The sequence below is a fragment of the Naegleria gruberi genome (genome assembly GCF_000004985.1).
Source record: "Naegleria gruberi genomic scaffold NAEGRscaffold_30, whole genome shotgun sequence".
Lineage (NCBI taxonomy): Eukaryota > Heterolobosea > Eutetramitea > Acrasida > Naegleriidae > Naegleria > Naegleria gruberi.
In genome coordinates, this window is record NW_003163297.1 from 83,363 (window position 1) to 103,234 (window position 19,872).

General features: G+C 33.1%; 12 protein-coding genes across 12 annotated transcripts in view; 5 read left to right on the top strand and 7 right to left on the bottom strand.

Annotated features, from left to right (window-relative positions):
* NAEGRDRAFT_68686 (uncharacterized protein) overlaps positions 1 to 649 on the bottom strand; it is a gene marked incomplete at both ends in the record, with an annotated part of 1,070 nt that extends 421 nt beyond the window's left edge. The window contains one exon of the mRNA XM_002676059.1: positions 7 to 649. Coding sequence (XP_002676105.1) covers positions 7 to 649 — 643 coding nt within the window. The remainder of the gene's footprint in view (positions 1 to 6) is intronic.
* A 159-nt stretch (positions 650 to 808) lies between these two features.
* On the bottom strand, positions 809 to 2,904 carry NAEGRDRAFT_83189 (actin suppressor; the record flags this gene model as incomplete). Its single annotated transcript, XM_002676060.1, has 6 exons — positions 809 to 1,066; positions 1,127 to 1,456; positions 1,504 to 2,232; positions 2,281 to 2,374; positions 2,422 to 2,771; positions 2,829 to 2,904. 6 exons carry the CDS (start codon positions 2,902 to 2,904, stop codon positions 927 to 929), a joined length of 1,719 nt encoding a protein of 572 aa, XP_002676106.1. The 3' UTR covers positions 809 to 926.
* Positions 2,905 to 3,255: 351 nt separating this feature from the next.
* On the top strand, positions 3,256 to 4,916 carry NAEGRDRAFT_58316 (leucine rich repeat family protein). The gene has a single exon (XM_002675967.1). The coding sequence runs from the start codon at positions 3,404 to 3,406 to the stop codon at positions 4,901 to 4,903; it is 1,500 nt and encodes a 499-aa protein (XP_002676013.1). The 5' UTR covers positions 3,256 to 3,403; the 3' UTR covers positions 4,904 to 4,916.
* A 707-nt stretch (positions 4,917 to 5,623) lies between these two features.
* Positions 5,624 to 6,058, bottom strand: NAEGRDRAFT_4775 (uncharacterized protein; the record flags this gene model as incomplete). Its single annotated transcript, XM_002676061.1, has 1 exon — positions 5,624 to 6,058. A coding segment is annotated over one exon (435 nt), but the record flags the coding sequence as incomplete, so codon positions are not given.
* A 314-nt stretch (positions 6,059 to 6,372) lies between these two features.
* NAEGRDRAFT_68690 (uncharacterized protein) lies at positions 6,373 to 7,458 on the bottom strand (the record flags this gene model as incomplete). The annotated part of the gene is made up of 3 exons (XM_002676062.1): positions 6,373 to 6,480; positions 6,578 to 6,804; positions 6,894 to 7,458. The coding sequence occupies 3 exons, from the start codon at positions 7,456 to 7,458 to the stop codon at positions 6,373 to 6,375; spliced, it is 900 nt and encodes a 299-aa protein (XP_002676108.1).
* Positions 7,459 to 7,960: 502 nt separating this feature from the next.
* On the bottom strand, positions 7,961 to 9,059 carry NAEGRDRAFT_80092 (phosphoesterase; the record flags this gene model as incomplete). Its single annotated transcript, XM_002676063.1, has 3 exons — positions 7,961 to 8,243; positions 8,288 to 8,568; positions 8,649 to 9,059. 3 exons carry the CDS (start codon positions 9,057 to 9,059, stop codon positions 7,976 to 7,978), a joined length of 960 nt encoding a protein of 319 aa, XP_002676109.1. The 3' UTR covers positions 7,961 to 7,975.
* Positions 9,060 to 9,492: 433 nt separating this feature from the next.
* NAEGRDRAFT_68692 (uncharacterized protein) lies at positions 9,493 to 10,602 on the top strand (the record flags this gene model as incomplete). The annotated part of the gene is made up of 1 exon (XM_002675968.1): positions 9,493 to 10,602. One exon carries the CDS (start codon positions 9,493 to 9,495, stop codon positions 10,600 to 10,602), a length of 1,110 nt encoding a protein of 369 aa, XP_002676014.1.
* A 462-nt stretch (positions 10,603 to 11,064) lies between these two features.
* NAEGRDRAFT_34389 (uncharacterized protein) lies at positions 11,065 to 11,301 on the top strand (the record flags this gene model as incomplete). Its single annotated transcript, XM_002675969.1, has 1 exon — positions 11,065 to 11,301. The coding sequence occupies one exon, from the start codon at positions 11,065 to 11,067 to the stop codon at positions 11,299 to 11,301; it is 237 nt and encodes a 78-aa protein (XP_002676015.1).
* A 144-nt stretch (positions 11,302 to 11,445) lies between these two features.
* On the top strand, positions 11,446 to 12,090 carry NAEGRDRAFT_80093 (uncharacterized protein; the record flags this gene model as incomplete). The annotated part of the gene is made up of 1 exon (XM_002675970.1): positions 11,446 to 12,090. The coding sequence occupies one exon, from the start codon at positions 11,446 to 11,448 to the stop codon at positions 12,088 to 12,090; it is 645 nt and encodes a 214-aa protein (XP_002676016.1).
* Positions 12,091 to 12,505: 415 nt separating this feature from the next.
* Positions 12,506 to 13,450, top strand: NAEGRDRAFT_68694 (uncharacterized protein; the record flags this gene model as incomplete). Its single annotated transcript, XM_002675971.1, has 1 exon — positions 12,506 to 13,450. One exon carries the CDS (start codon positions 12,506 to 12,508, stop codon positions 13,448 to 13,450), a length of 945 nt encoding a protein of 314 aa, XP_002676017.1.
* Positions 13,451 to 13,501: 51 nt separating this feature from the next.
* Positions 13,502 to 18,196, bottom strand: NAEGRDRAFT_49822 (uncharacterized protein; the record flags this gene model as incomplete). Its single annotated transcript, XM_002676064.1, has 2 exons — positions 13,502 to 13,780; positions 14,819 to 18,196. The coding sequence occupies 2 exons, from the start codon at positions 18,194 to 18,196 to the stop codon at positions 13,502 to 13,504; spliced, it is 3,657 nt and encodes a 1,218-aa protein (XP_002676110.1).
* A 288-nt stretch (positions 18,197 to 18,484) lies between these two features.
* NAEGRDRAFT_49823 (uncharacterized protein) lies at positions 18,485 to 19,534 on the bottom strand (the record flags this gene model as incomplete). The annotated part of the gene is made up of 1 exon (XM_002676065.1): positions 18,485 to 19,534. The coding sequence occupies one exon, from the start codon at positions 19,532 to 19,534 to the stop codon at positions 18,485 to 18,487; it is 1,050 nt and encodes a 349-aa protein (XP_002676111.1).
* Between the last annotated feature and the right edge of the window lie 338 nt (positions 19,535 to 19,872).

The window sequence follows — 19,872 nt, forward strand, 5'->3', positions numbered from 1 at the left end:
CCATACTGTTAATGGTTACAGCCAAAACCTTCCTATTTCCATTTTCATAAATGATATCTTTTCTATTTTGAACTCCAAAACTAGCAATAAATCTTTGAATTCTAAAGAAATTAGCTTCAAAACCATAACCAATATCATGATTACCAGTTAAATTAACCAAATATGGGAAGTTTAAATTACGTAAATCAGAAGAACCTCTCTCTTTTACCATTCTTTGTTCTTCATGTAAATCTCCACTTCTCATCTTGAATATTCTATTCACAAAACCAAACATTCCAGAAAAGATTGAATTAAATCTATCAACTCTCAAATAAAATTCCTGATTAGAAACGTGTTGAGATGAGAATAAATCACCCAACATGTAAATTGCATCCGGTCTCAACAAGTAATGAATATTTTGGAATACCAATTTAAAATAATAATCGTTAAAGTAATTATTGAGCAATCCATAATTTCCCTGATGATAAACTTTTGTATCTCCTTCCATTTGTGGATCCGCAATCATGGCAATTCTTCTTGAATTACTTTTTGACCAATGACAACTCAATGGTGAAAAAGCCATATAACTTGTCATGTACATTAGAGACAAGCAATAAATTAAAGAAACAATCAGGATAAATTTAAAGCATCCCGAAGTTGTTGTTGACATTTTTTTTTCTTGATTGTTTAAAGTTGCTTGATGATCAAGTGATGAATCAGAGAGTCAAGTTCGGAAGTGAAATCAATCTGTCAACACAGATCGGAATGATTTTTAACACGTGTGTTTCAATATTGAGTATTTCATTGTTGTGAAATTCGAAAGGATGTTATTATTAATGGAATATTGATTTTAATAAATTATTTTGTTGTGAAATATAAATTACAGGTTTGATGCTAGAAGAATTCAGTGTGAGTTTTTAACATCTTGTGAAAAAATGTTTACAAAACTATTGTTGTTTGGAGTGTGTGGATTCTTCAGTTGGATCGGTAAGACATGGATTATTAACAATCTTTCTTCCATTCTTAACCAACAAGAAATAAATAATAACAGTAAGAGCAATGTAAATTAAGAGATTAAGAAGACCACCTAAAAATTATAAATTTCGTTTCATTAATATATAGTGCACAACTATGGAAATTTACATACCCGATGTAGTTGCCTTTGAAGCACTGGCAGCAACCATGAATAAGGAAACAAAGAATCCATATTTAAGAACTGAGAAGAAGACATTGGATTGATTTTCTTGTTCAAATGGAGACTTGGCATTGGATTTAACAGCATATTTACCCAAAAGCAAGTTGACAGAGTCTTGCTTGATACCATCCTTAAAGTTATTCAAATAATATCTAGTAGCAGAGTTGATACCATCGTTCAAGAGACCGTTGAGTGTTCTCTTTCCTGTTCTGGTAAAATCTGCCTTAATAGCTCCAGTACCAGCATAAATGAAACTGATTCTATCACCATTATCAGCCCAAACTATTAATCAAATATATATCTGGGTTAATTTTAACTAGAAAACTTACTGTTTTGGAATGTATAGTTCAATGACTTTTGATCAGCAACTTTTTGACTAGATGGCATAACATTCAAACTAGTCAATTGAGTAGCCAAAACAATCTTGGCAAAAATGCTTTGACAAACGTTGGTTCTATCCAAACAGTCAATACAATTAGAACGAATAATACCAGTTTGTTCTGAGAGAATTTGACCAGTTGAAACGTTCATTTGGAAATATCCATGTTGCTTCAAAGATGGTTCTACTTGATCAGTCAATTCAGAAATAGCAGAATAGTTCATTGATTTACACTTATTGTGGAAATCAAAAGCAATATACTTGAGGTCAGAGTTCTTTGGATATGACTTGTATTGAACTTCGTATTCATCAGCCAAAACCTTTTCAGATCCCTTTTGATTGATCAAGTTGACAATAGCAATATTTTGATAACGTGGCAAAACTCCATCAAAGTGCTTTTCGAATGACTTTCCTTCCTTCTTCAAATAAGTTGGTGGCTTGTATTGAATGTTGGCCTTTTGAGTCCAAAGCAATGGAATACTACCACGAAGTTGCATGAATGAAATAAAGTTATTGTTATATTCAATGATTTGTTCAGTTTCAACAAAGTTAGCAACGTTACCCAAGAAATCAGCACCTCTCATATTGTATCTGGTACCAACTCTCTTGCATCCCAATCTAGACAAAATAGTCAAATTGAAAGATTTATCTTCAACTTTAGCTTCCTTGGTTTCAACAACTAAAGATCAAAATTATAAATCCACACACACAAAATTTCACAACTTACATCCACGAATAGTTGGAACAAACCATCCTTGAGCAGCTTCCTTTCCAGTGAAATCTCTAGTTAAGAAACCATTCCACAAGAAATGATCATCGGACTTATATTATATTAAAATCCTCTAATAATTCCTTCAGAGAAACCTACCTTTTCACCAACAACATTCAAAGTTGAAGCTTGTTTAAACCAATTTTGAGTGGAAACAGTAGCATCATAAGAGTAAGAGAAATAGAAAGTTCCATCATTCAAAATTGTTGTCAAGAGTTCCAAATATCTACTTTCATCGGCTTGGTGTTGAGTAGGAACAGGCTTTTGATAATATGGAATGATCTTAACTTCGCCAATAGAATTAATTGTATGAACCTTATCAATAGTGGCAACAGGAGTACTTGATTTAACAACAACCAAATAAAAACCAGCCAACAATTCAATAGATCCCAAAACTGCACTCAATTTTTGAGAAGAAATCTTCTTTACTGATGATGCATCAAAATCAGCTCCGAGTGATTTAATTGAATTATTTGAACGATTAATCTCAAGTGATGATGCTTCACCTTCCCTATTCTTTCCTTGGAGAATAAAACTTTCAGCAGTTTCGATCAATTCAATTTGTTGGTAACAAGTTTTCATTTTTTTTAATAATAATTTTTTTTAAAAATTGAAAAGATCAAAGTCCAATTTCCCGTCTCGGTTTTTCGGATTTTTCAAAGCCTTGATGTTGATGATAATATCTTAATGTTTTTAAAAGAAGTGAAAGAACTTTTTTGTACTATGGATATTAAGACTTAGAATGAAAAATTACTGTGATCATGTGATAAACATTAGAAGATATTCAAAGAAGAAGAAGAAAATTGAAGAAGGAACAACACGTGTTTAATTCCGAACAAGATTGAGTTAATTTCAAAAACCTACATCATAGAATAACTCCAAAGCATTTAATTATTATCAGAACATGATAGAAAATTACAAAAAAATGTTACAATCAAAAGGCAGTGATTATAGAAGAGGCCATGATGAGCCACCCTTCTCCGATGATGTTTGTTTTCTCATATTAGAATATTTGGATTGGAGAGAAATTATCAAAACTTGCTCTTTGATATCTTTGCAGTTTTATACGATTTGTGGAAGAATGAAATATCGAGTTTCTCTGCCTAGATTTAAACTCACAAGTGATGAGGTAATTAATATGGGAACGTGTAGAACAATTCAAAATGCTACATTTTTGGACATTTCTGGTAACAGTGGTGCCAATGATGAAGCAATTTCAAAAATCAAATTGGAAGAATTGAAAATATTGAATTTATCATTCAATCCTATTCAAAATCCAGGAATTATATTTGAAAAATTCAAAAACTTGGTTGATTTGGATATGAGAGGAATAGCACTCGATAGGGAATGTGTCGAAATTATTTCAAAATGTGATGAGTTAAAACTCTCTACATTTAGCTTTCAAAAATGTGATAATGTTGATGATATTAATCTTTTGTCAAGCAAGGCAATGAAAAATATTACGAGTATCTATTGTGGACCCATTTCAAACGAAGCAATAACTGCCATGTGTCAAAATATGCGTCTAAAAAAGCTCAAAATATATGGAATCACCAATGCTTCCATTCAAATAATTTCAGAATCAGAAAATATGTCACTTCTTGAAACTTTAGTTTTATTGAATAATAGGATCGATGGAACAGGACTCCTTTCTATTGCAAACAGCAAATTTTTGAACAATTTAACTGAACTGAATATAGCTGCATGTAATCCAGTGTTGGATCCTTTCAAAGAATTAATGAAAAGTGAAAATCTGAAAAAATTGAAAACTCTGCAGATCAATAACACCCTTCTCACAAATGAACATGTTAAAGCCATTGCACAAAATTTGAGTGAATTAACATGCTTGGAGGTGCATGGCTCAAAGATTAGACAGAATGATATTAAGACCATTTCACAAAGTCCTGCAATGAGAAATCTTACTGAATTACGTGTTACCTCTAATAATATTGGTGATGAAGGACTGATATCACTAGCCAATAGCGATAATATAACTGAACTTAGAAGCTTACTATGTTTTGGAAGCATAATAACCACCGATGCAATTGCTACCATGTGCCTTAGTACTAATTTTGCCAACTTGACAGATATTAGCCTTTCAGAAGTTTCTAATGATGGAGTACGATGTCTCACCCAATCCAAACATATTACCAAGCTAGAGAAGTTATATCTATGCAAAGGATCAATTGATGTAAATGGTTGTGAAATGTTATCCATGTGTGAAAATTTGGTTAATTTAAAGTTCTTACTCATTGGAAGTAATCCTCTTGGAGATGAAGGTGTTTATGCACTTGTTAATAGCCCATATATTACCAAACTCCTTGACTTGGACCTATTCTCTGTTGGTTTGACAGATGAAGGTGTTAAATCAATTGTTCAAAGCAATAATCTAATCCATCTCGAAAAGTTATTTCTTGCATCCAACAATATAACTGATATTGGTGCTGAGCTACTTGCTGTAGCCTCAAACTTGAAAAAATTGAAAGGACTACATTTCACAAACAATCCAATTACACAAGTAGGAAAGGATGCCCTCACTAATAGTATTTCTCTCAAGAGGTGCAATATTAAAGTTCAGTAAACAACAAGATAACACTAAAATGACGGTTGACAGTTTTTTGATTCTTTTTTTAAAAGTCGAAAATCATCAATTAAAAAATGGAGCCAAGTACTGTCATCCCTGAAATCAACGACAAGAATTTTAATGAAAGTTTACTTGGACAAATTTCCGAGCCATCAATTTCTAACAATAATCTGGATATTGGAAATGTTTTACCAACATCTGTACCATCAAATTTTCCACAACAAGTTTCTTCAGCAGTTAACACTACTAATAATAACATCGAGCAAGCCCTAAGAAATCCAATAACACTATTAGTGAAATATATTGATTTGGTCAGTGGAAAGGAATTATATTGTACTTTTATGAAAGTGGAAAAGACAACCAATAATATTGAAAATTTGCATGAAACTCTGTTACAGAGATGGAGTGTTAAAGTAGAAGGAAACAATGAGAGTTCAAATTTTGTCAAGAGAGAAAACATAAGGAAGGTACAACTTAAAGTTGCAGACCGATTCAATCAAGTAACAAACATTGACTTGGATAATCACTTTCTTAAAGATTATTCCCTTCAAGATTCCGACATGATTCTAGTGCACTTGTAAAATAAATAGTTATTGTTTGTTTTATGAATTTTTTTGTTTATAGGAAAGAAATTTAAGCACTGATAATCAACTTTGGCTTAGTGGCAGTGAATCTGGTCTTTTGTTGCTTGGCAACCTTCTTCTTCTTCCAGATAGGTGGGAATTGAACATCAGGAGCAGAGAAAGTGACAATGTGTTCTCTCTTTGGTTCAACAACTTGTTCAGCCTTTCTAACGTGGATGGAGAAGAATCTAGCCATGTGTCTAGAAGCCATTTCGTCGTACATTTGCTTGACAGCACCAGAGACGGTAACATCACGATATTCCTTGTACATGTTTCTAATGTTAGATCTGCTGTTATATCTGAGCCAGACACCGAAGTTCTTAACCTTTTCTGGGTTGGTTTCCTTGACTTCCTTCATGGAGACGATTTCACCGTTAGCCTTCTTCAACTTGTTGATTCTGCTCATGAAATACCAGAAACGAGATCTAGCAATGACCTTGTTTGGAGCAAAGATGTTCATTCTGAAGAGTGGTGGTTTTTCAGAAGAGTTGCTTGGGAGCTTTCTAGCGATGATTTCAAAGTGTTGGATTTGAACCTTAGCACCAGAATTGACAACAGATGATTTAGCCATTGTTTTCGACGATTTTTTTTTCAACAAAATTTTTCAAGTTGTCCACCAAAATAGAATTTTTACAATGGAAATTTTTTACATCAACAATAAAGAAAATTCTTCATTTCTTCCTTTGAACACTTGTTACCGAACATTGCTATTTTACATCTTCATCTCAAAATAATGATTACAGATTGTAGAATAAACCATCCAACAACAACAATACATCGGGATGGAAATAGTAGTTGAAAATTAATAGTAACAATTTATTAGCCCCAACAACAATAACAATTTTAATTCTTCTTCTTTTGTTGAACATTGATGAAAGCATGATCTGGATGCTTCCAACCTAATAAGCCTCTCCAAATCCACTTGTACAAGTACGGCAACACAAGATATGGCTGATGACATCAATATGACAATTAAATATTAATAATAATTATCATCATACAGGAAGAAAGAATTTAAATATTAAATTATTGTTAATAATACACTTACCACAGAGATCAAGCACCAATAAGACCAAATCTCATGGAAAACACCAATACTAACCGAGACAACCAAACTAATTAACCATCCACTCAAAACACCAATTCCTAACACTCTATTGGAGATGAACCAATCCTTATCATCATGAACTCTAAAGAAGTGAGGCAATACTGTAATAAGCAACCAAGTTCCCCAGTGAGGCAAATAACCCCACAGTTGATGATATGGGAACATCCCTATTATCATTTCAATGATCCAAGAAGTAATAAGAAGTTATGATAAATTTGGAATCTTAGTAAAACCAATTAATTTGAATAATACTTACAGTACAAGTGATTTGGACCTTGATAGGAACACATTGATGATCCAACATTTTGAATTGGAATATTATTCACCCTAGATTCAGTTCCATAACCATCGGAAGTAATTTCAACAGATTTTGGAGAGGTACCAAACTTTGTTAATAATTCATTGGCACTCATATGATTAGTATTTGGGCCATGTCCCATCATTTGATTGTAACCCATATACAAGGCAATTGTAGAAATAATAAGACAAATCAGGGATGCAACAATGGCAAATCTAAAGACCGATCTAGATTTTAAAGTATGGTTAAGACACCAATAGTTTTGAACCAATGGTTGAATCCAAACTAAAAAGTGAGCAACAATGGTTAAATTCTTATTACTTTCACTATTACAGGAATCGACTAAACCATAGTAATATTGGAAAAATTGGAGTGCTTCCATGAGAGCATAAGTCAAGTAGAGGAACACTTGAGAAAGTTGAGCAACTTTCGATTTAGCAGAAGGCAATCTTCTCAACTGGTCCATGGTCATGATAAAACCAAGACATGAGAAGGTAAACGAGCTTTTCATAGACCAACACATTTTTTCTTTTATTGAAGTAATAAGCATAATCATGCATCTTCATGAACCTTATCAAATAATCGTTTAGGAAAAGAATTGCTTATTTATAGATCTTGATTTTACGTTGCATAGCATTTTCATTACCATACTAGATGTTTTAACAGACCTTAAATGTACCATTCAAAATGTTAAAGTTGTCCAAATGTGATCTTTGTATTATACCGCAAAAAGATACGTTAGTTGCATGTTAACGAAACTGTTGGGAGAGCTTATTGAGGGTCTTAATTATCCAACTAATGCAAATTCGAAAAAGAACAAACCATTTCTTTGAACCATAATATTATCCTTATTACTAATACACTCTTTAATGAAGGAGGCCCAATAATATTTGGATAAGTGACCTCCCAGCAATCAACCCTTGGTTTTCGAAAGTTCGATTCTTTCTCTTCGTTGGCTTGTGTCTGCAAAGATGCAAGTTAATGGAGAACATGGTTACTGTCTCAAATAATCTTTTTTTTGCATACAATAAATAGTTTATTTAGTTTTTGAAACAATTGAATGAGGAAGCAAGAGCATCATTTCTTCCCAAATTTCCTAATTGGAAATTATCTTCAATGGTTCTCAAAAGAGAGAAATGGTTATAAGTATTCTTGTCAACTCCTCCAGGTTGAACCATATCACCAATAGCAACAGCATAGATATGATTACGGAACATGTAGTCATCTTCATCGAATGTGATGAAAATAAGAGTGCCTTTCATGAATTTTGGATTATTCAATTTAGGTGGCAACCATTGAGCTAAGTAACTGTACAAATGTTAAATGATTGAACTAGCGGTTGTCAAACTTACTTGTTGGCATAATCGAGTCCAGTATTGTGAGCATCATTATCAATATTTGGAGTGTAATACATCAAGTTTGGTAAATTTCCAGAAGCAATATCCAAATCCAATTGATCAGAACTGACAATATTCTTACATCTATTTGGATTATTTCTAATATTATCAAAGGTCATGAATGGATTGTGTTTTCTATAATACTTCTTATCAGTGCTATATTGAGCAATGAAGCAATTTCCAGTTCCAGAATTTTCCTTTGGATAATTTTCTTGATATGATTTCCAAGTCAATCCCTTTAAATTATTTCAGAATGTGAAATATTCCACATCAAAACAACAACATTCGAATAAAAAACTTCAATCAATATACAAACCTTTGCTTCCAACAAATCAACAATAGTTGTGGCATTAACATTGACATTACTGTCAGTATTATGTTTAAAATAATCACCAGCAATTTGTGATAAATAATTTGGTTGAGAAGGATGAGTAACTCCATAATATTCAGACAACAAGGTTCCAATCTTGGTAGCCACTTGACGGAAATATTCATGCATCATGGTCAATTCTAATGGTTGATTTTCAAAATTAACAACAAGAATTCTTTCAAAAGTACCAGGCTTTGTTCCATTAGTAGCCTTCACTGATGATGATGATGAAGCAGCAGCAGAGGCTCCTCTCATCTGAACAGCTCCGTCCACTACCATCATCATCATCATTGCAACCATCAAACAACCAATGATCGCAAAAATAAGTGATTGACGCATTTTTGGGATGTTTTGCATTTTTTTTTGAATCTTCATTTTTGTCCTACATTGATTGGATAATTGAGGTGTAGACTTGAAAATTGTTGATGAAGATATGATAGTGGATTAGTTGAGGGTGTTTGATTGAAGAAAATGTTAATATTGTTGTTGGATGGAGGTGGAGGGAAGAGGATTGTTCAAATTTGATGATTTGAAATTTGGAAGTATAGATTTTTATATTAATCATTTGCACATTTAGTCTTCAGTTATTGAACTATCGAATGTGAATATATTATTAAATTTTGTAAAGAATTGCACTAAGGGTTACACATCATTGAAATGGAATACAAAGTCCGCCCTGATTTCACAAAATTGGTCAACAGTTTTAATTTGGAATTTGTTGACAATTTTTCAATCTCATTTGGTTTAAGTCTCACACGGGTTCACCATTCAAAAAAATATTCGAAACCCAATGTTCAGGTTTTTGTTGATCTTGACTCTTTTCCTCGTCATCATCCAACAAGCTTTACTTGTTTCAGCTGATTCTTCTTCCATTTCGTCTATCAGTTTCGTCCCAACAAGAGAAGAAACTCTCAAAGAATACACCTTTCCAACACAACAACAACCAACATCATCATCCAACACACCACCATTCTTCACTCTTTCACCAACTTCCCAACAACAATGCTCCTGTTCTCAATGTTATTGCAATAATGGTGGATCATGTCCAAAATCAATTCCAGCTCTTGGCTTTACAATTCTTGCAGCAGAGGAAAATTGTGGCAACAGAAATCAAGTTCCAAGTATTGGTCTCATCAATATTCAATCTACATCCGATAGTAATGGATTTAAATACTATCTTGTCGATGAGAATAATAAGAATAAGGCAATGAATCTTCAATCATTTCAGTATTCATCTTATAAGAGTGAAGATAGAGCAATGACATGTGTTACTGATAATTTGGCACCTGTTAGATATCCTTCAACATTGCCAGGAAAAGCATATTTACTTGTATCGAGTACAAATTTAGTATTGAATACTGAAGTGAGATATAATATTCAAATGTCATGTGCAGTGCCAGAAGCCAAAACTGTTAAAGTTACTGCTGTGAGTCGTGATGGTTCAAAGTATTATGTTGGTAAAAAGATGTCATTTAGATTTGAATTCAAAAATGTTTATGACAATATTGACACTTGGCAGAAAGGAACTTTGAGTTTTGGTGGATTTACTGGACAAGTCAATCAAGGAGTGGGTAATCTAGATTTTACACCATCTAGTGAGGGTTCTATTTCTCTATCAGTTCTTTATACTCCAGATACTTCTGTTTATGGAAGTGCAAATACCTATAATACTCCTACCATTCAAGTTTCTCAAGCTCCTGTTCCAGATGCAGTTTGGTCTTTATGGGATTGGATTATTAGTAATCAGAGGAATGCAATTTTTGCAATTATCATTTTGTGTGGTATTGTAATTGGTGTCGTATTGACATGTTGCATTTGTACATGTATTATTTGTAGAAGAAGAAGAAATAGAGCTAATAGTGAGGAGAGAGGAATTAAATTGCAAGATGAGGAGGCATAATAATATGTAGGATGAAATAAAGATATCTATTCGAATGTATCTTTGAGATTGTGTTGAACTATTAATAAGTTAAACTTTGACCAAGTTCAATAGTTCTTTACAAAGTTCAAAAAAAAAAACACAAAACGAATGCCTCAACAATTATTTATTAAAACCTTGACCGGAAAGACACTCTCTGTTGTAGTTGAATCACATGATACAGTTGAGAATATGAAATTTCAACTTGAAGAAAATGAGGGAATTTGCTGGGATGCTCAACGATTAATTTGGTTAGGAAAGGAGTTGGAGCATGGAGTACCGGTTAGGGATATTAATTTTAGCAAAGAAACTACCTTGCATTTGGTTTTATCTCTGTGGGGTGGTTAAAATGTTGGTGACAATTTTCTATTCGAAACCTTTCCTCCATGAACTTGTTCTTTGTTGTAAACCAATAAAAAAAATAGCAAACACATCCCATGGTAAATGCCTCACCAATTGTTCATTAAAACTCTGACTGGCAAACTCATCACCATTGCTGTGGATATGAACGATACAGTGGAAAATGTCAAGTTACAAATTCAAGATCGGGAAGGAATTTATTGGGATCAGCAAAGGTTGATTTATGCTGGAAAGGATATGGAACATGGTACAACAATGGGACAATACTGTTTTTATAAAGAAATTTGTATTCATTTGGTGTTGAGATTGAGAGGAGGATAAGTGTTTTCATCACGAATATGTGGAAGTGCATTAGTTTTCATTGTGTGAATATTTCAATCAAAGAATTTGGAGAACGAGTTGCTTTTCGAAAATGAAATCATTTGAAATAGTTCATGTTGTAAAATGTTGAATTTGTATAAAAAAATGAGTGAATTAGATACAGAGCCGGTAATGATGCCACTGCTCACTCCAATCGGGGAATGTGATTTTGTGATAGAGAAGAGTAAATTGGGGATGAAGATTATTAATTTATTAGCAGATTTTTCAGAGAGTTTTGTGTATGGAGGATTTGTGAGGGATTTTCTTGTTCGGAGGGAAAAGTTTAATGATTTGGATTTATTTATTAAAAATTCAAATATTGGTGATGGTGATGATATGGAAAATAATCATAGAGATTCGAAAATTCTAAAAATTAGAAATGAATTTGAGAATAGACTGAGAGATTGTGAAATGGAAATTGTTTCAATGAAGAATAATAGAGAAACAGTTGACTACTTAATTAAATTTGAAGGGGATTTATTGGAATTGAATGTAATTTATGAGGATATTGAGAATGATGTTCCAGATTTTGATGTAAATAATTTAAAATTTCAAAATGGAAACATTTCTCAAAGAATTCCTATGGAAAATTGTACAGTAAATGGAATAGTGGAAAATATTATGAAGAAACAGTGTATTTTATTGGATGAAACATTGGTGAAAGATGAAACTAATTACTACATTAGAAGGAGAATTAAAAAGATGCAAAAGAAGGGCTGGTTGGTAATGAACATTCCAAACACTAATTAGAGAGATTGGAAAGAGTGATCTCCTCAAACTAATGTGGTTAGCAATTTATTCTTTGACAATTATTTACCATCAAATTGTGTCAAACCAAACAAAACACCTTCAATTTAAAAGCCTTCTAAAAGTACTGTGTCAATTCAATATTAATCAACTCTATTTTCAATGAAAACAAATGGTATTTCTTGATGTAAAATTTTGTAATTGTTATTTGAATGGAAAGACAGCTTCCGATTTCCGTTGTTGTAACCAAATCTTACTGCCACCTTATTAAAACACGTGTTTAAAACATTGTTAGGTGCAACATTGAGATGAACATTTATTCGATTACTTTGAAGAAATTCAAAAGTTCCCAAAACTAATTTAAAAATTCATTATTGACTAAAAAAAATAAACACCAAGTTCCCATTCTGAAAAAAAAATGCCAGAAAATAGTATTGATAGCACTCGTCTTGTTACCCTTCTCTTGGATGACTTTAATGATGAGAACAAGAATAATTATTTATTTTCCAAATTGAAGGAAACAATGCAGAGAAAACTTTTATTGTCAACCGAGAAATGGCTCCACTCTGTTGTCATTGACATTAATGGAAATTTTGATCGTTTCATTACTGATATTCATCACCCGAATCATTCCTTGTTGTGTTTTAGTCCAAGAGCTCTCAAATTTCACACTGAAAACAATGAAGCTGTTATCAAAAGATATCATCACAAGACAGGAGATCAATGGATTCATCCACAGCATGGTGTTTTATTCGAAGGAGGGTATTTAAGTAATTCTTCAGTTCTGTATCCTCCAGTTGAGTTATTTAATCCAACTGGATTTACTGTATTATTGAGGGCATTTGCTGAGTCAACTGATAGAGGAGTAATAATCATGTTTGGACGAGGATACAGATGGTTTGGTATTGATCCATTTGGAATTAGTTTGAGCAATGGTGAAAAACATTTCGAGTTTGCAAATCAATTGAAATTAAGACAGTGGAATGATGTGTGGGTTTCGTATAATAATGTACAATCTCCTGGCACATTTAATGAATCATGTCGTGTCTTTACTCACAAGAATTCGAATACAAAGAAGGAAATATTTTGCATTGTGAATGGAAATGAATACCAATTTGAAGTTCCAATCGATAATAGGGTTCTTTCTCTAACAGATAATTATTATATAGAAGATGAAATGGGAATGGAATTTATTGATTATTCATGTGCTAATTGCTTTACAGGGTTTTTCTCCAGTTTAGTTTTATTCAATCAAAGTTGTAATAGTTTTGATGACTTGAAATTGGTTGCCTCAAACTTTTTGGAAAATCATTCCAAACCAACTGAAACCTATCAAGAAGTATTAAAAGATAAATCCAACTAATCTTCCATTTTTATTTTAATAAAGACATTGAATTCATTGAAAGTAGATGATTTACCAAAGTCCTTCCGAGTGGAATACCAGTAAAAACACTCCACCAATTCCGTATGCATTAATTTCATATTCAGAACCTCCAATATGACATTCGTAATATCTATGATATCTGAAAGCTTGTAATCTTCCAACCTTTTCACATAATTTCTCTAATTTCTTCATCATTGGCTTATGTTCTTCCGGATAATTAAGTGCTTGACGGTCACTCATTGGTTTATCTTTTTTCATTCCTTCCATCCGTGCAATTGTTTCAGTATTCAAAAGTTGTGGAACTTGATGCTGGGGATGACAATAAAGTCGAGTCTCAAGTTTTGACATGTAATCAACTGTTCGATAGCATGGATTCATCTGTTGAATACTCCACAAATAATTCATTAATTCATTGATTCGTATTGTGTGTAGTTGATGGGCTTGTTGTTGTCGGAATTTTCTAATCAAAAGTGGAGAAGATTGTAAATCATTGAAAATCAGAACAACACATGATGACATTTTTATGATCTTGTTTTAACTCTTTCGAAAACACAAAACGTTCAATTTTGACGCTTAAGAAAACAATTTCTTGAGAATCTTTATTTTTTATTAAAGAATGAAAGAAATAAACAATAAGGCAATAGCCAAGATTAAATTGAAAAGAGGAGTAGTTAAAGGAGAGTTGTTAATTCTTGCTGATTGTTGGGGAATGGTGATTGAACTGGATACTGAAATCAGTTTTTCACAATTGGTTCCAATGAAACCAATTGAACATTTGCATGTATCTGTTGAAATGCATTGACCATTTCCTGAACAAACATTTGAAGTATCATTTGACAATTTTCCATAACATTGAATGAGTTTACATTCAGGCCCATACCAATCCTTATCACATTTGCACAAGTTAAAATCCATACATTGCCCATGTCCAGAACAAACATTTGGCGTGTCATTTGACAATTTTCCAAAACATTGAATGAGTTCACAATCAGGGCCATACCAATCCTTATTGCATTGACATGTATCTGTTGAAATACATTGACCATGTCCAGAACAAACATTTGAGGTATCTGACAATTTTCCAAAACATTGAATAAGTTTACAATCAGGGCCATACCAATCCTTATTGCATTGACATGTATCTGTTGAAATACATTGCCCATTTCCTGAACAAACATTTGACGTATCATTTGACAATTTTCCAAAACATTGAAATAGCTTACAATCAGGCCCATACCAATCCTTATCACATTTACACAAGTTAAAATCCATACATTGCCCATGTCCAGAACAACCCGATGAATTAGAGATACCAAAGCAGATAGGAGTATTGCATGAAGAACCAACCCAAGTCGAATTACATTCACACAAATCTTTTCCGATACATTGACCATGAGAATTGCAAGTGAGTGGATCATTACTTTGAATTCCAAAACAAGAGAAGTATTCACAATTGGCTCCACTAAAACCATTATCACAAGTACACTTTTCATAATCTAAACATTTACCCCTCGATTGACAAACAGCAGAATCATTACTTAACAAACCATTACATGTGGTAATGTTGCAAGTTTCTCCAATCCAACCAATTTCACATTCACACAAATTGACATCAACACAAGCACCTTGGGATGGTCCACCACAAGAATTATTACCAAACTTTCCATAACAGATTGGTGTGCATATTAAGGAATTTTCACTCAGACGAAAACCATCTTCTTCACAGTATGGAACTGCCACCCTAACCAAGCCATTACGAAAGATACCAGTATCTGAATATATTAAATTTCCTTGTTCATCAATGAAGATAGAGTCTGGGCATGAAACAATAGTTTCATTTCCTTTCACATTGTCTCTCATCTCAAAACCTGTCTGTCCATTACCAATAATTGTTGAGATATTTCCATCCAATGCTGAAATCTTTCTTATAGCATGGGCATCACAATCAGGAAAAATTACATCACCAACTTTGGTTGTAATAACAGATGCAGGATTAATAATAGATGCCAAAAGAGCAGAACCACCATCTCCAGTTGATAGCACAATTCCATTTCCTGTAACAGCATGAATGATACCGTCTTTGCTTATTCTTCTAATTCTGTTATTTCCTATATCAGTGAAATAAATATCTCCATCCACACTCACTGTAATACCATATGGATTATTGAGTTTTGCCTTAATTGCCTCAATTTCATCATTGTTATAACCAGCATATATACCACCAGCAATAGTAGAAATAATTCCTGTATCATAAGAAATCTTTCTAATATTATTAGCATAACAAGAATCTGTAAAATAAATGTCACCTCTCCATGATACTACCAATCTGTTTGGACATAAATAGGCTTCAGATGCCAATCCACCATCGCCCAAACCACCAGCTAGAGTACTAATAATTCCATTGGTAGATACTGTTCTGATATAAGCTCTGTCAATTATATATAAATCTCCATTTGGTCCAACCTTTGAGAATGATGGAACTACACTAGTCATGTTGGCAAGAACATCATTTTCGATATCAGTAGTATTTCCGTTTCCAGCAATAGTTGAAATAACACCATTAGAAATCTTTCTTAATCTAGAATTATCTGAAATGTAAATGTCACCATTTTGATCTACTGAAACACTTGTTGGCTTATTGAGTTGTGCATCAGTTGCAAGAATATCATCTCCATTGTAACCTTCAACTCCAGTACCACAAATAATTGAATTTTGTAAAGTGGAAAGTGTAATATTGTTCAAAGTGGAATCTGATAGTAATACTAAAAGATACAATCCATCATTTGTAAGTGCAACATCTAAAGGAGATGCTACATTTTGTACAATGTCAATTATGCCACTTGTCAAATTAACAACTCTAATTGCATTATTACCATTACAAGCAACATATAACAATTCTTCATCAGAAGAGAAAGCCATACCATTAGGATTTGAAATTGCTGCCTCGATAGCATTACCTCCATCTCCACTATAATCATCAACCCCAGTTCCACAAATTGTTGTGATATTTCCATTGAGTGATATCTTTTGAACTCGATGAGTATTTGTGGAAAAGTAAATTTCACCCATCTTGCTAACAAGAACTCTAACTGGATTACCTATCATTGAATCAATAGCTCTTACGTTTTCTCCACTGTATCCTGCAACACCAGGTTTACCAGCAATGGTTGTTATAATTCCCAAAGTTGAAATCTTTCTAATACATGAGTTTAAACTGTCAGCAATAATCATTTCACTAGTGCTTGGTAAAAAGTCAATTCCAGTTGCTCTACTGATAACTGAATATTTGGCATTGTATCCATCACCTCCAAATTGACCATTGGTTCCAGCAACTCTTATCAATGTGCCATTCCAAAATAGTTTGTAAATTGAATTACTGAATGAAACAAATAACTCTTTTGTAATTGGTGAAACGGAAAGTCCAATAATGCTCTGGATTGATTCGAGCGGATTAATAACGTTAGGGACAATAGTAGAGTCATCTAGACGGTTACCGTTACCTGCAATAGTTGAAACAATTTGATTCTTGTCAACCTTTCTAATTCTGCAATCATGTGAAATATATGTAATGCCATCAATTGAAACAACTTGACTAATATAGCCCAAAGCTGCTTTTGATGCTGGCAACCCATCTCCTCCATATACATTTGTATTACCAATTACTGTTTCAATAATTCCAGTTTGTTTTGAAATTTTACGTATCTTCAAATTTCCAGTGTCAGTAACATAAACATCTCCATTTTTAGAAACTGAGATTCCTGTTGGATAAGCAAATTTGGCATTGATTGCGGGACCACCATCACCATAATTACCACTATCCATACTTCCACCAATTGTAGAAATGTAACCGCTGCTATTGACCATTCTAATAACGTTATTATTATCAATAATGTATAATGTACCATCAGGAGTGGAAACGACACCAGTTGGAAAATTCAATGCTGCATTGGTTGCCAAGCCTCCATCACCAGAGTATCCTACATCTCCATTACCTGCGATTGTTGAAATAATTGCAGTGCTGCCATCAATCTTTCTAATTCTATGATTAAGTGAATCACAAAAGTAAATGTCACCATTAGTGGAATTGACAAATAATCCTGTTGGTGTGTTTATCCTGGCAGTGAGTGCTGGTCTATTATCACCTCCAAAATTATTGATACCATTACCACAGATTGTTACAACTGCACCATTTGAGATCTTTCTAATTCTGTGATTATTCCTATCAGCAAAGATTACATCAGAATTTATCAAACCAATACCAAAAGGACGTGAAACTTTTGATAACTTAGCTTGTCCATCATTAAATCCTGAAGAACCAGGAATGCCAGCAATTACACTTATCTTTCCACTCTTCATGTCAATTTTTCTCACCAAATCATTGTAATAATCTGAAAAGTAAATATCACCAGTTTCTTTTGATACTACAATGCCTCTAGGTTCATTAATTTGAGCAAGCAGAGCCAATTGATTTGCGCCACCATCACTATAACTACCTGGTAATTCACCTGTACCAGCAATCGCTTTTATCACATTACCAGATGTTGCTTTAATGGTATTAGCATCTGTGAAAACTAGTTCATCTTGTTCATTGAAGAATAATGCCAAGGGACTGTCGAGGGAAAGAGATGTCAAGTTATAACCATCACCCAGTAAGTTTCCACCTGCAAATGTACTGGTTGTGTATTTCACAGGTTTCAAGTTGACCGTTGTCTTGCACAACACCATGTTGTTGGTTAACAACAACAATATTAAACAAACAAAGACATTGAACCAGAGTGCTGTCATTTTTTTGTTTAGTGAATTTGTCTTTTCGGCTCTTTAGTGCTTGACATTAATACGAAATACTCAACTTTCGGTTTTACGGTGAACTCTGTTTATGCGACCAATGAGAAACATTGTAAAGTGAGATTTGGCATCGTTTTATCCCAATTAAATCAACACTTTAGTAAGTGAATCTGCTAATGCTACTGTAGAAGGACTTTGTATAAACTACTGTTCAAGAAAAATGTCATTCTAATAAAAGGGTGGAGGAAGAATTAAGAATAGCCACTGAATGAATTTTGAGTTTGAGATATTCCACGGATGATGGTGGTTCTTGTTCAATAAATGCAAGATATTCACATTGGGAAAAAGTAGTGACATTTTTGAATAGGTTTCCTTTCCATCTTGAAGTATGATCAATTCTGACACATTTGGATTGGAATTAGGATTGTCTGGTATTTCTATTTCCGACATCCAGAATACAGTCTTTAAATTTTTACATGATGGTAAGGTTGCAATATTATTTGAATTGACATCAATGGCTTCCACAGAGTTGACAAAGTGTTTAACAATATTCCTTGGGGGATCGGTATTTTTTTCTCCAAGATCTCCCCAATCTTTAAGATTTGGGGCAAGAGTTTGTAAAGAATTAATTAATTTTTCAAATTGTTCATCAGTGAATTCATATGATGGACCAATATCAACAAATTCCAAGTTAGGATTTGGTTTTCCTCCAAAATAGATATCTTCTTCTTGTCTTGAATATTCCCCTTCATACCACATTCTTCGAGCTGTGAAACTTTTCAATTTTGGAAAGTCTCCCAGTCTTTTCAATATCGCACCAGAGATAAATGAAACAGGTTGTACATCTATTTCTTCAATGTTTGATTGTTTTTCCAAGAATTTTCCAAGGCCTTCATCAGTAATATCCAATTCTAATTGACCTAAACTATTATCACTATTGATAGAAAGTGTTTTCATTCCACTACCTCCTCCCACTGGAATGAAAACTTCTTGTTTCAAATTGAGAACCAGTGTTTCTAATTTTCTAGTCTTGGTTAAAATTTTGAAAAGCTTATTCTTTGTGAGAGGTATGTCGTCAAGTTCCAATTCTTTCAAGTTATAACCCAAAGGTTCATCTTTAATTGTTTTAATTATTCTTGTGGAAGTATCTGAGCTAGTATATGAATTGAATAAATCATCATCTGTAATTTTAATAGGAAGAGTCTCTACTTGCATTTCAAGTATATATTCTTCATCACTCCTAATATCCAAAAATCCATACACTATTCTAAAATCCATTCTTTCAAATTTGAGACTGTTTGTTATATCAGTAATTGTAAAAGAGAGCTCTGTTTTCCTTTTCAATTTCCTTCAATAAAACCTCAAGCTGACTCTTCTATCCAAATACCAGAAAACTTTTGTCTATTTTCATATAAGTTTTAATATTCTAGAAAACAAACCTCAACATATTCACCAGTGATTTTTTCTCAACTCTTGGGTTATTCAATGTTGGTTTCTTGGAAAACCCTACACACAGCTGTGTATTTACATGCTCGACTATCCATTCATAATTTGCCTTTGATGTCATGGCAAGCATTAAAACACCTCCGACTGGCAAATATTGTATAATCACAGAC